Source organism: Podarcis muralis, chromosome 16 (genome assembly GCF_964188315.1).
Source record: "Podarcis muralis chromosome 16, rPodMur119.hap1.1, whole genome shotgun sequence".
In the NCBI taxonomy this organism is placed as follows: domain Eukaryota; kingdom Metazoa; phylum Chordata; class Lepidosauria; order Squamata; family Lacertidae; genus Podarcis; species Podarcis muralis.
The window spans coordinates 7,789,621-7,803,370 of NC_135670.1; the positions used below are offsets into that span (position 1 = coordinate 7,789,621).

General features: G+C 49.8%; 1 protein-coding gene across 4 annotated transcripts in view; it reads right to left on the reverse strand.

Moving 5' to 3' along the window:
* INTS3 (integrator complex subunit 3) overlaps window positions 1-13,750 on the reverse strand; it is a 90,001-nt gene that overhangs the window by 68,936 nt on the left and 7,315 nt on the right. For all 4 annotated transcript variants that reach the window (XM_028709329.2, XM_077920730.1, XM_077920729.1 and 1 more), the window contains exons 2-3: window positions 4,015-4,098; window positions 2,607-2,690 (exon numbers count right to left, since the gene is read on the reverse strand). In XM_028709329.2, coding sequence (XP_028565162.1) covers window positions 2,607-2,690; window positions 4,015-4,098 — 168 coding nt within the window. The remainder of the gene's footprint in view (window positions 1-2,606; window positions 2,691-4,014; window positions 4,099-13,750) is intronic.

Below are 13,750 nucleotides of genomic sequence, written 5' to 3' on the forward strand. Positions count from 1 at the left end.
TGCTCGGCAGACCCAATCCGCGACCAGAGCAAGGAGGGCGAAAGGGGGGAACACGGCTCGGCAGCACAGCATCTGCCTTGAGCCCAGAAGGTCCCAGGTTCAAGAACCCCAATGGCATCCTCTGGGAGAGACCCCCTGCCTGAAGCCCCGGAGAGCTGTTGCCTGCCAGCGTGGGTGATACTGAGTTAGAGAGGCCAAATTGTCTGACTTGCCAAAGGCAGCTTCTTCTGAAGGCAGCCCTGTTTGGGGAAGTTTTTAATGTTTGATGTCTTTATCGGGCTTTTAATATTCTGCTGGGAGCCTCCCAGAGCGGCTGGGGAAACCCAGCCAGATGGGCACGGTATAAATAATACATTATTATTATTATTATTATTATTATTATTATTATTATTATTACTACTACTACTTCTGTCCCTAAGGGAGAGCAGTGCCCCTTCTCTTAGCTGTAGAGGGGAGAAGAGGCGGTGCTCAAGATGTAAGAAGTAAGCACACCAAGAACTCAGGCCAATGTAAGTTTCAATAGTGGATGTGGTCCCTACTCACAAATCAGTAGTCAATACAGTGGTACCTCGGGTTACATACGCTTCAGGTTACACACTCTGCTAACCCAGAAATAGTGCTTCAGGTTAAGAACTTTGCTTCAGGATGAGAACAGAAATCGGGCTCCGGCGCCGCAGCGGCAGCAGAAGGCCCCATTAGCTAAAGTGGTGCTTCAGGTTATAGCTCAGTCGGCAGAACACGAGAGGCTTAATCTCAGGTTCGTGGGTTCAAGCTCCACGTTGGACGAAAGATTCCTGCACTGCACGGGGCTGGACTAGATCACGGTACCCCAGACCTGGGACTACAGCTCCCATCATCCCTAGCTAGCAGGACCAGTGGTCAGGGATGATGGGGAGTTGTAGTCCAAAAATAGATGGAGACCCAAGTTTGGGAAACCCTGGGCTAAGATGATCCTTGCAGTCCCTTCCAATGCTACAATTCTATGATTCTGAGGCTGTGGCCATCCCTATGACCAGATGATGCCGCAGGAGTGACGGCCACCATCTTTGATGACTCTTTTGGTCAGCAGACTAGGGCAGGGAGCTGAGTCAAAACCAGTCCGACTGAGACGTTCACTGCAGGAATTATACATCTACCTGCATAGAAATGCAAACATTTTGACTAATGTGCTTACCTGGCATAATCTTCCATATCTGGGGTTGCAGTGTTCCCAGGTTCTGTTAAACCACTTTGGGAAGTGCACCTCTGGGATCTCCTAACCCAGGGGTCTGCAACCTTTAAGACAAAAAGAGCCACTTGGACCCGTTTCCAAAGGGGGGGGGGGGGACTGGGAGCCGCAAAACCATTGCGACATTTAAAACAAATATATCTCCGGAGCCGCGATCTAACAGTGGGCGGGAAGGTGACGTCGGGACGGTGCGTGACTAACGCACGCACCGCCCCCATGCGACGTCACAGCCAGTACAGCCCCCGCCACAGTGGGGAGTGTCGGGGCACACAATGCGCCTCCTCCCCTCACTAGTATCTGCCCCGGAGCTGCGGAAAAGGTGTAAAAGAGCCACATGCGGCTCCGGAGCCGCGGGTTGCAGACCCCTGTCCTAACCACTCTCAGCATCCTTAACAAACCACAGCTTCCAGGACTCTTTTCAGGGAAGCCGTGACTCTTCAACACAGTGTCCTAGTGTACAGTGGTACCTCGGGTTAAGAACTTAATTCGTTCTGGAGGTCCGTTCTTAACCTGAAACTGTTCTTAACCGGAGGTACCACTTTAGCTAATAGGGCCTCCTGCTGCCCTGCACCGCCACCACACGATTTCTGTTCTCATCCTGAAGCAAAGTTCTTAACCCAAGGTGCTTTTTCTGGGTTAGTGGAGTCTGTAACCTGAAGCATCTGTAACCTGAAGCGTCTGTAACCCGAGGTACCACTGTATGTGGTGTGGATGTGGGTGGCTGGCATCTCGCCAATGCTGCTTCCAGCCACTGTCTAAGCCATTGTTTCCGAAACTTGGGTCTCCAGTTGTTGTTTTTTGGACTACAGTTCCCATCATCCCTGACCACTAGCTAGGGATGATGGGAGTTGTAGTCGGGGGAAACAGCTGGAGACCCAAGTTGCAGAAAGCCTAGTCCAAGCATTTTTAGAATATTGTTTTGTTTTGTTTTTTTAAAAAGGAGGGGATAGGAAATTTGAGGTTCTGGGGCTCAACGCAACCCCAACCAGGCCCCTTCCCAGGGTGACCAACAAGAAAGAGATATGCTGCAACCCTAACTTCAGCGGCACAGTGGCGCCGTCAGGGCAGCAGCAGGAGGAGCAGGGTTCCCAAATGCAACAGCAGGGCTGGACTATCACTTTTGAAGGAAGTGAGACAAAACAAGGGAATCAGAGGCGGAAAGGTACCAATATTATCCCAATCCTGTCTCCCACCTCTCCCAGCCTTCTGGGCACAGGGTTGCATCCAACTAAAATATCTACTCATTGAGTAGGCCCATTGAAACCAATGGAGCTAAGTCGGTCGTGTCTGTTGAGTTCCATGGGTCTGCTCTGAGTAGGACTGGCATAGGATACAGCATTGGATAAGGCATTTCAGAGCGAAAAACGAGGGCCCTTACCTTCTGCGCTTGAGCAGGCTCCGTGAGGATCAGCATGAAAAGGCCCAGGCATATCTCTTCGTGCTGAGGGGCTCCTTTGCACACCTGGAGGAGCAAGACCGGAAGGTTTATCTAACGGCAGGCCAAACCTCAGAGGGAAGGTGCGGGGAGAGGGAGGAAGGAATCCGTAGAGCAAGCAAGGACTCCCAAAGCAGCAACAATTTAAAATAAAATCAAGATGCTTTCAGAGTCCTTCCAAGCTGACTTCAATTAAGGATGCCTGGAAGCAAATTGCTTATTTTTATTTATTTAAATAATTTTTTATTTGCTTTTCTGTTTGATCATATCATCAACACCTACTGTGTTACAATCAGACACAGGATAATAAGAGAGGGTGGAAATAACATAAATATAAGACATATTTATTTGAATAATAATTTATTTAATTCTCATAAACCTTAACTTTTACTCCCCTCCCATTCTTTCCTTGGTTTCCTATCTATCTTTTCAAATGCTATCTTTTCTTACTCCACTAAGTTGTTTTCATTACCTTACACTATCCCACTTTGCAACATCTACCGCCAAGTATTTTTCGTCAGCCTGTTGCGCTTATTTTCTTGTTGTGATATTTTCCCCCCATATAATCTAAATATATAATGTCTGTCTTCTTTCAAATTCTTATCATCTTTATTCCTTAATCTGTTTGTCATGCTGGCAAGTTCTATATATACTCTCCTATTTTAAGGTGCCAATCATTTATTTTATTTAAAGAAGTTGTAAACTGGAAATATTGTGGCGGCGGTACAAAAAAAAAGAGGAGAAATTAAAAACAGAACGGAAAGCTAAAACAGTTAAGAGCGCGTTAAATCCATCTGTTAAAGCAGCAGGAACAATATTCAACCCTGAAAACAGGCTGAATTTTTATTATTTTAAATAAAAAGCCTTAAGGAGGCTCCGTAAAGAGCTTCTCCGTAAATAGCTTCCCCAATGGGAATCCCACAAGCAAGACCCAAGTGCAACAGCGGCGCTGCCTGCTTGCGATTCCCAACAGAGGCACATCACAGTGGAAGAGGAACAAAGCCATTGTGGCTGAAAGCCACGGACGGCCTTCTCCTCCACCACAAACTTCTCCAATCAGGTAAGAACACAAGAGGCCTGCAGCTGCATCAGGTCAATGGCCCATCTTAGTCCAGCATCCTGTTCTCACAGGTTCTTCTCCCCAGCTGCAAGGCCTGAGCACGGCAGCAGCAGCAGCTCTGCCCACTCGCGATTCCTGGCAACTGGTAGTCAGAGACAGGCTCCCTTCGACAGCGGAGGCAGAGCACAGCCATTGAGGTTAGCAAATGCAGCCATCAGCCCCTCTTGGATGCGAGAGGCAGGGCTTTTGCGGCGACCCTCTGCAAGGCGACTCCAGCTCTGAGATACTCACGTGAGCGTTCAGGGCGTCGTTGGCTTCCCTCTCGGAGACCCCGCCGGTCAGCGATGTTACGGTGCCCATGCATCTTTCGAGCCTCTGAAAAAATGGATAAAGGAAAAAATGGGTGAAAGGTGTTGAAAAGCGTGAATGTAGAGGAGGTCCAGGGGTTGACCAATGGCTTGTCGTCCCAGGAGAGTGGGGGTGGGGGTGGGAGAACAGCAGGGGCTGCCCTGTTTTCCTGATCATCTCTATCCTAACATGTAGATATAAATCCCTCTTTCTTATCCTTTCACTTCACAAGGTTATTCTAGACTCAGCCAGATTTCTGCCCTCGAACCTTGACTTTTAAGGTATTCATTTAGGCACTCCCCCCCTTTTTTTTACTTCACTTTTTGGTTTTTGTCTTATTACGTCTGTCAATTTGGCTAATTCTAAGTATTCTGAAAGCTTACATAACCACTCTCCCCTAGTGGGTAACTGATTCCCTTTCCAGTACTTAGCCACCAGGATTCTTGCTGCAGACGTCGCGTATAGGAAAAAATTAGTTTTGTCTTTTGGAATATCATCGTTTAAAATTCCTAAAGGGAATGCCTCTGGCCTTTTACTATATGATATTCTTAGTATTTTATTTCTTCGTGGATCATGCTCCAAAATTTCCCAATTTCGGGGCATGTCCACCACATATGGTAGAAGGTTCCTTTTTGTTTCTTACAGACAGCTACTTCTGCTCACCTGGGGCGAGCAAAAATTGTCTCCAAGCAACCAGACAGGGAAGTTTCATCCAAAGTTAGTTCTTTTAGGCTGCTACAAATGATGAACACAGGGAGTTTTTTTTAATGTTTATGTTTTTTCAAGTATAAGGGAAGAGTTAAAGGGAAAAGAAGAAGTCCTAGACGCACCCCATGGGAACAATCGCAAGAGATATTCAATAAAAAAATACTTATTAAAACATACGTTAAATAAGAGAATCTGTCCATAGCCTTCTTTGAGTTATGGTTATCATCATCATCATCATTATTAATTAAATTTGCATACTGCCCTTCATCTGAAGATCACAGGGCAGTTCACAACATAAAAATACAAAACGAGAACACAAAATACATTACAAAACAAAAGCAAACCACAAACTCCCCTCCTACAAACGCATAGAACGGTTCTAGAGAAACACTTCTGCCTGGTGCCTAAAGATATGGATGGGGAGAGCATTCCACAAATGGGGAGCCCACACAGAGAAGGCCCATTCTCGTTTTACTGCAATCCGGTCCTCTCATGGAGCAGATAGGCAAAGACCTCCGGTGATGATCACAGGGTTGGGGTTGTTGCATATGGGAAGACATGGTCCTTGGGCTATTGTGGTCCTGAGCCGTTTAAGGCTTTGTATGTCAGAACCAGCACTTGATTTAGGTCTGGAAACTAACTCTCATCCAGTGTGGTTGGACCAAGACTGGCATTTGCCACAGTGGGCAACCTGGCTGATGAATTCTGCACCAGTTGAAGTTTCCAAACTGTCTTCAGATGCAGTGATCTAGCCTAGAGCTTACCAGAGCAAAGAAAACAGAAGTTAAACGATCCCTCTCCAGATAAGAGTGCAGCTGGGCCACCAACTGAAGCTCTTGGAGGGCACTCAACGCCACTGAGGCCACCTGAGTCTCAAGCAACAGCAAAGGATCCAGGCTACGTACCCCCACTTTCAAAGGGAGTGTAACTCCATCAAGAGCAGGCAAGCTCCCACCCATGTGGTCTAGGGAACCACCCACTAACTGTGCCTCAGTTTTATCTGGCTTGAGCTTCAGTTTGTTGGCTCTCATCCAGCCCATTACCGAGGCAAGACAATGGTCCAGCACTTCCACTGTCTCACCTGCAGATGTAAAGGAGAAGCAGAGCTGTGTGTCATCAGCATATTGCTGATGACAACCTACTCCAAAGCTCAGCAGTTCCATGTGGATGTTAAACAGCGCAAGAGATAAAACTGAACCCCACATTGAAAGCTCCACAGGGCTGAAGAACACTCCCCAAGCATCACCCTCTGGAAACGACCATCCAGTAGGGCTGGAATCACCGTAAAGCACTGCCCCACACCCCTAACTTGGGCAGTCTCCCCAGAAATACACCACGGTCAATGATATTGACAGCCGCTGAGAGGTCAAGGAGAATTAACCTACAATCCCAATGTCTCTCTCCCGACAGAGGTCATCATACAGAGCAACCAAAGCAGCTTCTGTGCCAAAACCAGGCCTAAAGCCCAACTGAAATGGATCTAGGAAATCAGTTTCATCCTACAGTGCCCGGATCACCTGCTCAAGAACCTTGCCCAAGAAGAGGAGACTGGCAACTGGTCAGTAATTACTTAGATTTTCTGAATCCAGGGAGGGCTTCTTAAGGACTGGTCTTCTCGTTGCCTCCTCCAAACTGGGAGGGGAGCACCACCTCAGACAAGGAGGAATTAATCATGTCCCTGGCCCAGCCAGCTATCCCTTCCCTGCCGGATTTTTATCAGCCAAAAGGGGTGAGAGTTCAGAGCGCAAGCGGTCGCCCTGACCAACTGAAGCACCTTGTCCACATCTTGAGCCTTACCAATCAAAACTCACTCAACGTGACCAGACAGTGCTTGAGACACCCTTGAGATTCATCTGCTGAAACAGCAGAGCCAAGGTCCTGATGGATGCAAGCAATTTTACCCTCAAAGTGCTTTGCAAACAAGTCAAAGCCTTCGGGCCTGACTGTTAAAGGCCCCGCAACACCCGGAAAAGCTCTGCCAGACGGAACAATGAGGATACAACGGAGGCAGCAATAATAATAATAATAATAATAATAATAATAATAATAATAATAATAATAATAATTTATTTATACCCCACCCATCTGGCTGGGTTTCCCCAGCCACTCTGGGCGGCTTCCAACAGAACACTAAAATACAATAACCTATTAAACATTAAAAGCTTCGCTAAACAAGGCTGCCTTCAGATGCCTTCTAAAAGTTTGGTAGTTATTTTTCTCTTTGACATCTGGTGGGAGGGTGTTCCACAGGGCGGGTGCCACTACCGAGAAGGCCCTCTGTCTGGTTCCCTGTAACTTGGCTTCTCGTAGCGAGGGAACCGCCAGAAGGCCCTCGGCGCTGGACCTCAGTGTCCGGGCAGAATGATGGAGGTGGAGACGCTCCTTCAGGTATACTGGACTGAGCAAAGTACGCCTTATTTGCTGCCTTGACTGCCCCTAGGTAGGCTCGATGGTGAGCCCTCGCCAGTGTTCGATTACATTCAACCAGAGTTTTTCTCCAATTGCGTTCAAGCTGCCTCCTGGCTTGTTTCCTCACTTTGAGCTCTGAAGTATACCAGGGAGCCAAGTGGACTCCACAGAGAAGGAGAGGGTGCTCAGGCGGGATCGTGTCAACAGCATGAACCATCCAGATGTTCTACAAGTGAGGCAGGGCTTTTAAAGCAGCATCAGTTGTATCAGCCGAGAAATCACCCAGGGCCGTCTGGAAACCCAATGGCTCCATCAGCCTCCGAGGGTGGACCATCCCCAGAGGTTCCCCACCTCTGCAAAGGGAGAAAGGTGTTCAGAGCCAGAATCTCAACAGGAAGTGATCTGACCATGACAAGGGACTGATGCAAATACAGTCATACCTTGGGATGAATACGCTTCAGGTTGAGCGTTTTCGGGTGGCGCTCTGTGGCGACCCGGAAGTAACGGAACATGTTACTTCCAGGTTTCGTGTAGACGCTCAAAATGACGTCATGCGCATGTGCGGAAGTAGCGAAACGCGACCCGCACATACGCAGATGCGCAGTCGCGTCTTACGTTCCTTTCAGGATGCGAATGGGGCTCCGGAACGGATCCCGTTCACATCCAGAGGTACCACTGTATCCCCCCACTTTCAAATCACCCTCTTCCTGCCCAGCCAAGAAAACAAGCTCCAGAGTGGGACCTGCCACATGTGTTGGGCTGATGACGTGTTGGGATAGCCCCATGTTGTCAGGCTGCCGTGAAGTCCTGAGCCACCCAGGAGCTAACAGCTTTGGCATGGATCTTGGAAGCCCCCCAACATCAGCAGCCTGGGAGTCCTCAACACCGGCTGTCAACTCAGGCAGGCAGTAAACCAGCAGAATTGCCCTGGCTACCCAACACCAGGAACGAACACTCTGGACTCAGCTGGGGAGAGAGCCTGCAGAATCTCTATAGGGCTGCATCAACTACAGTCTGTTAAAAAGGGTAAAGGTAAAGGGACCCCTGACCATTAGGTCCAGTCGTGTCCGACTCTGGGGTTGCTGCGCTCATCTCGCTTTATTAGCCGAGGGAGCCAGCATACAGCTTCCGGGTCATGTGGCCAGAATGCCTAAGCCACTTCTGGTGAACCAGAGCAGCGAACGGTAACACCGTTTACCTTCCCGCCAGAGTGGTACCTATTTATCTACTTGCACTTTGACGTGCTTTTGAACTGCTAGGTTGGCAGGAGCAGGGACTGAGCAATGGGAGCTCACCCTGTCGTGGGCATTCAAACCGCGACCTTCTGATCGGCAAGTCCTAGGCTCTGTGGTTTAACCCACAGCGCCACCTGCGTTAGTTTGCCCTTTAAAGCAAATTCCCATAATATGCTGCCCAGAAATGGATGCAGTATTCGAGGTGGGAACTGACCAAGGCAGAAGAGACTAGTACTATTATTTTCCTTGCTCTGGAGACTCTACTTCTTCTGTTGATGCAGCCTGGAAATGCATTGGCATTTTTTGCTCCCTGGGATGAAGAGAAAGCAACTCTAGTTTCCCAGCCCTGGTGATCTCAGCCACTGAGAATCAAGCCAGTTTCTCCATTGGGGGGGGGAGTGGGTTTGACAGAGAAAACACCACGTGCATGCCAAGAGCTAGAGACATATGTCATTTGTCACCCGCGTGTCTGTGTTGGGAATGGGGGGGGGGGGGTTTAGCAAATCCAAGGCCTTTCCCCATAGATCTTTTTCCTACTGCTTGAAGGGCCTCATCAAAGCGCCCTTTGATGTCCCTAAGTTGTGACAGCTGAAACGAGAGAGGACACCCAAAGTCGCTGCCGTCTCCTCCTCGGAAGACCCCAGGGGCCGCCGTAATTTCAATGTGGCCCCTCCTCCGAGTCACACTTCCTAACATCCAGAGGCGGCTTTCATCCTTTTGAAGGGGGCGCGGAAAATTCTCACCAGGGACAGGAGCGCTGCCTGCTTTGTGGAAGAGGAGCAGCGAGCAAGTCTTCGCCTCCCAACCCCAGCTGGCCAGCCTGCACACACACACACAGGCCCATTAATATTGCAGAGAGTGTGCCCTGCATGTCGTGGTCAGAGCATGCAAGGAAAGGAGTCAGGGGCAGACCATGGGGTGACACCCCCCTCTGCGTGAGTGATGGTGTTCGCAAGCTTCTATGTCCTATCTCGCCGCAATAGCGGTGCGCGACGAGGGAATGTTATTTGCAAAAAAGACCAGGAGGAACTAAGAAACACGAAACCTGATGCCACGCCTCTGGAAGGAGAACCTAGCCAGCCTGCTGTGGATTTGTCTAACCTTCCTTTAAAGCCTCACAAGTTAGCAGTGGCAGTGAATCCCACAGTTTAGTTATGGACTGTGTGTAGAAGGACTTTCTGTAATCTGCCGACACTCAGCTGCTAGTGCTATGAGAGAGATGAACTTTTCCCTATCAACTTTCTCCACGCGGTGTATAATTTTATAAGCTTCTATCATGTGACATACGCATTGTTTCGAATGTACGATTGCAAGGAGAAGCCTGCAGCTGGGAGTCAGCCAAAGGCCCATCTAGTCCAGCATCCTGCTATCACAGTGGCCAATCAGGTGCTGCGATGGAAAGCCTGCAAGCAATACCTAAGTTATCCTCACCTGTGATTGGTACTGAAAGGTATACTGCCTCCGACAGGGGAGGAAAGCACAGCCACTGTGGCAGAAAACTCTGATCTAGTCTGGCATCCTGTTCCCACAGTGGCGAGCCGGACACTCCTTGGGAAGCCTGCAGAGAGTTCCCTGGGAAGAGGGATTGATTTTTAAGCCATTGTGAATTGTAGGTCTGGGAGGGGGGTGGATTGGGGTCTTGTAACAGCTCTCAGCGCACTTAACTACAACTCCCAGAATTCCTTAAGGGAAGGCACAACAGTTGAAAGTGGCATCATCCCAGCACTTTAGATGGATGGTCTGAATGCAGCCTAGGTTCCGCTCAGTCGACCCATTGAAATGAATGGACATGACTAACTTAGGTCTATCAATTTCAACGAAGCCATGTCCATTCATTTCAATGAACCTATTCACACTGAGCAGAACAATGGTCACAGTCGCACCGTGGATTTTAAGCGCCATGGTACAATTTGAAACAGCCATGGTTTCGCCCAAAGAATTATGGAAGGTACAGTTTGTTAAGGGTGCTGAAAGGAGACCCCTGTTCCTCTCGCAGAGCTGCAGTTCCCATAGTTCCCTATGAAGAGGGATTGACTATTAAACCACTCTGATAACTGTAGCTCTGGAGGGGGAATAAGGGTCTCGTAACAACTCTTGGCGGCCTTGACAAACTACAGCTCCCAGAATTCCTTGGGGGAACCTGTGACGGTTTATAAAGTGGTGCTTTATCTGCATGGAGGGACGCGGGTGGCGCTGTGGGTTAAACCACAGAGCCTAGGACTTGCCGATCAGAAGGTTGGCAGTTTGAATCCCCGCGACGGGGTGAGCTCCCGTTGCTCGGTCCCTGCTCCTGCCAACCTAGCAGTTCAAAAGCACATCAAAGCGCAAGTAGATAAATAGGTACCGCTCCAGCAGGAAGGTAAACGGCATTTCCATGCGCTGCTCTGGTTCGCCAGAAGCGGCTTAGTCATGCTGGCCACATGATCCGGAAGCTGTATGCCGGCTCCCTCGGCCAGTAAAGCGAGATGAGCGCCGCAACTCCAGAGTCGGCCATGACTGGACCTAATGGTCAGGGGTCCCTTTATGTTTACCTATCTGCATGGGGTGAATGTGGCCTAGGACTCCTCCTGATGATGGCCGCTGGGGGCTGCAGCCCCACAGCTCCTGGAGGGCTGGAGCTTCCCCGATCCTTACGCTTTCTCCAGTCAGCACGCACACATGGCAAGCCTTTGGTGGTCTCCATGCCTCCACCCCCCAGCTGTGCTAAGGGGAATGCTTCCTTGGTGACGTTTCAAGGTTCCATCCCTCTGAAGTTCCAAGAGCCTTGAGGTTTCCGTCTATCTCTACAAGCCAGCCCAGGGCCAAGCCGACATCCACTTTGGAAAGCTGCGCTGAGAATCTGGAGGTGGCATTTATGCCCCTTGAGTCAGGGCCAGGAGAATTCCAGGGGGAGAGAAAGAGAGCGAGAGAGATAAACCGCCCCACCTCCCTTTGAAGACCACCGTTTTGATCACTCCACACCACACGGCAGATTTTCAAGGAGCCTTTGGGCCACGGCTGTTTCAGAGGCATCTGTTTTTCATTCGCGCCGAGTTATTAACGCACCGGGTCCAGGAAGGTCAAGAAGAGACCAGAGCTTCCTTGAGTCTTGTCACCCAAAGGAAGCGACAGGCAGGAGTGGATAACTGGGGAAAGGCGGCAGCTGGGTGGGCAGAGCAAATGGTTTGCATGCAGAGCCTCCCAGGACCAGCCGACAGCAGTTCCAAACCCGGCTGGGAGAGACCCATGTCCAAAACCCCGGAGAGCCACTGCCAGCCAGTGCAGGAAGTACTGAGCTAGATGGACCAACAGTCTGATTCAACATAAGGCAGCTTTCCATGTGCTAGACCTGTCCATAGTTTGAGGGTGAGAGAATGTGAGCTGATGTGGAAAGACAGCCTCTGGGCCACCTCTTCCAACCCATTCCATTATCACAGGTCTCTAGCCTGGGGAGGCAGCCAGGACAGCCAGATTCTGCACACAAGAACCACCTTCCTGGATCTGACCAGAGACCCATCTAGTCCAGCATTCAGTTCCTACCAACCATACGTCTCTGGGAAGCCCACAAGAAGGACATCATAATCCTCAAATTTCTTATACCCCACACATCTGACTGGGTTGCCCCAGCCACTCTGGATGGCTTCCAACAAAAATACAGTGGTACCTCAGGTTACATACACTTCAGGTTACATACACTTCAGGTTACATACGCTTCAGGTTACAGACTCCGCTAACCCAGAAATATTACCTCAGGTTAAGAACTTTGCTTCAGGATGAGAACAGCAATCGTGCTCGGGCGGCGCGGCAGCAGCAGGAGACCCCATTAGCTAAAGTGGTACTTCAGGTTAAGAACAGTTTCAGGTTAAGAACAGACCTCCAGAACAAATTAAGTACTTAACCCGAGGTACCACTGTGCGGGGAAAAGGGGAAAGTAACAACAACAACATCAAACATTGAAAGCTTCCCAAAACAGGGCTGCCTTCAGATTATGTACAAAAAATTATATAACTCTTTGACATCTGCTGGGAGGACATTCCACAGGGTGGGTGTGACTACCGAGAAGGCCCTCTGCCTGGTTCCCTGTAACTTGGCTTCTCGCAGTGAAGGAACCGCCAGAAGGCCCTCAGAGCTGGACCTCAGTGTCCGGGCTGAATGATGGGGGTGGAGACGCTCCTTCAGGTATACAGGGCTTTAAAGGGCAGCACCAACACTTTGAATTTTGCATCCTGGATTAGTTGTAGTTTCCGAGTCACCTTCAAAGGTAGGCCCACGTAGAGCGCATTGCAGTAGTTCAAGTGGGAGATAACTGGAGCATGCACCACTCTGGCAAGACAGTCCGCAGGCAGGTAGGGTCTCAGCCTGCGTACCAGGTGGAGCTGGTAGACAGCCGCCCTGGACACAGAATTGACCTGCGCCTCCATGGACAGCTGCGAGTCCAAAATGGCTCCCAGGCTGCACAACTGATCCTTCAGGGGCACAGTTACCCCATTCAGGACCAGGGAGTCCCCCACACCCGCCCGCCCCTGTTCCCCCCAAAAAGTACTTCTGTCTTGTCAGGATTCAATCTCAATCTGTTAGCTGCCATCCATCCTCCAACCACCTCCAGGCACTCACACAGGACCTTCACTGGTTCTGATTTATATGAGAAAGAAAGCTGGGTACCATCCAAATCTTGATGGATACCCAGTCCAAACCCCCTGGTGATCGCTCCCAGTGGTTTCATATAGATCAGGCTTCCTCAACCTCAGCCCTCCAGATGTTTTGAGACTACAATTCCCATCATCCCTGACCACTGGTCCTGCTAGCTAGGGATCATGGGAGCTGTAGGCCAAAAACATCTGGAGGGCCGAGGTTGAGGAAGCCTGATATAGATGTTTAAATGCATGGGGGAGAGGACGGAGCCCTGAGGCACCCCACAAGGGGTCCTAATACTAATCCCCTTACACCACTTTTTGGACACAGCCCAGAAGGAAGGAGCAGAACCATGGTATAACAGTGCCCCTATATGCTGTGGGGCTGGACAGAGCAGATGTCCAAGGCCGTTCGATTCAGCACACTGAAGTCAGACACAGAAGTGGATGGGAATACAGAACCACCACACTCAGGCCTCCCCTGAGCTAATCTCCGAGTCCCAGACTCAAAACATTTGTTCTGGCAAGCCGGCCTCCGCTTAACATCACCACTTGTGACATTCAGTTGGCACAGTGGTTAGTAACACACACGCCCCTTACTTGGCGACATCACCAGCCTGAACCCACCCACCCGAAATCATATACCCACCCCCAAATCAAGATATAACAGGTAAAACCAATCACTGCTGAGGCCTGGTATTCTATGCAGAAGAAAGT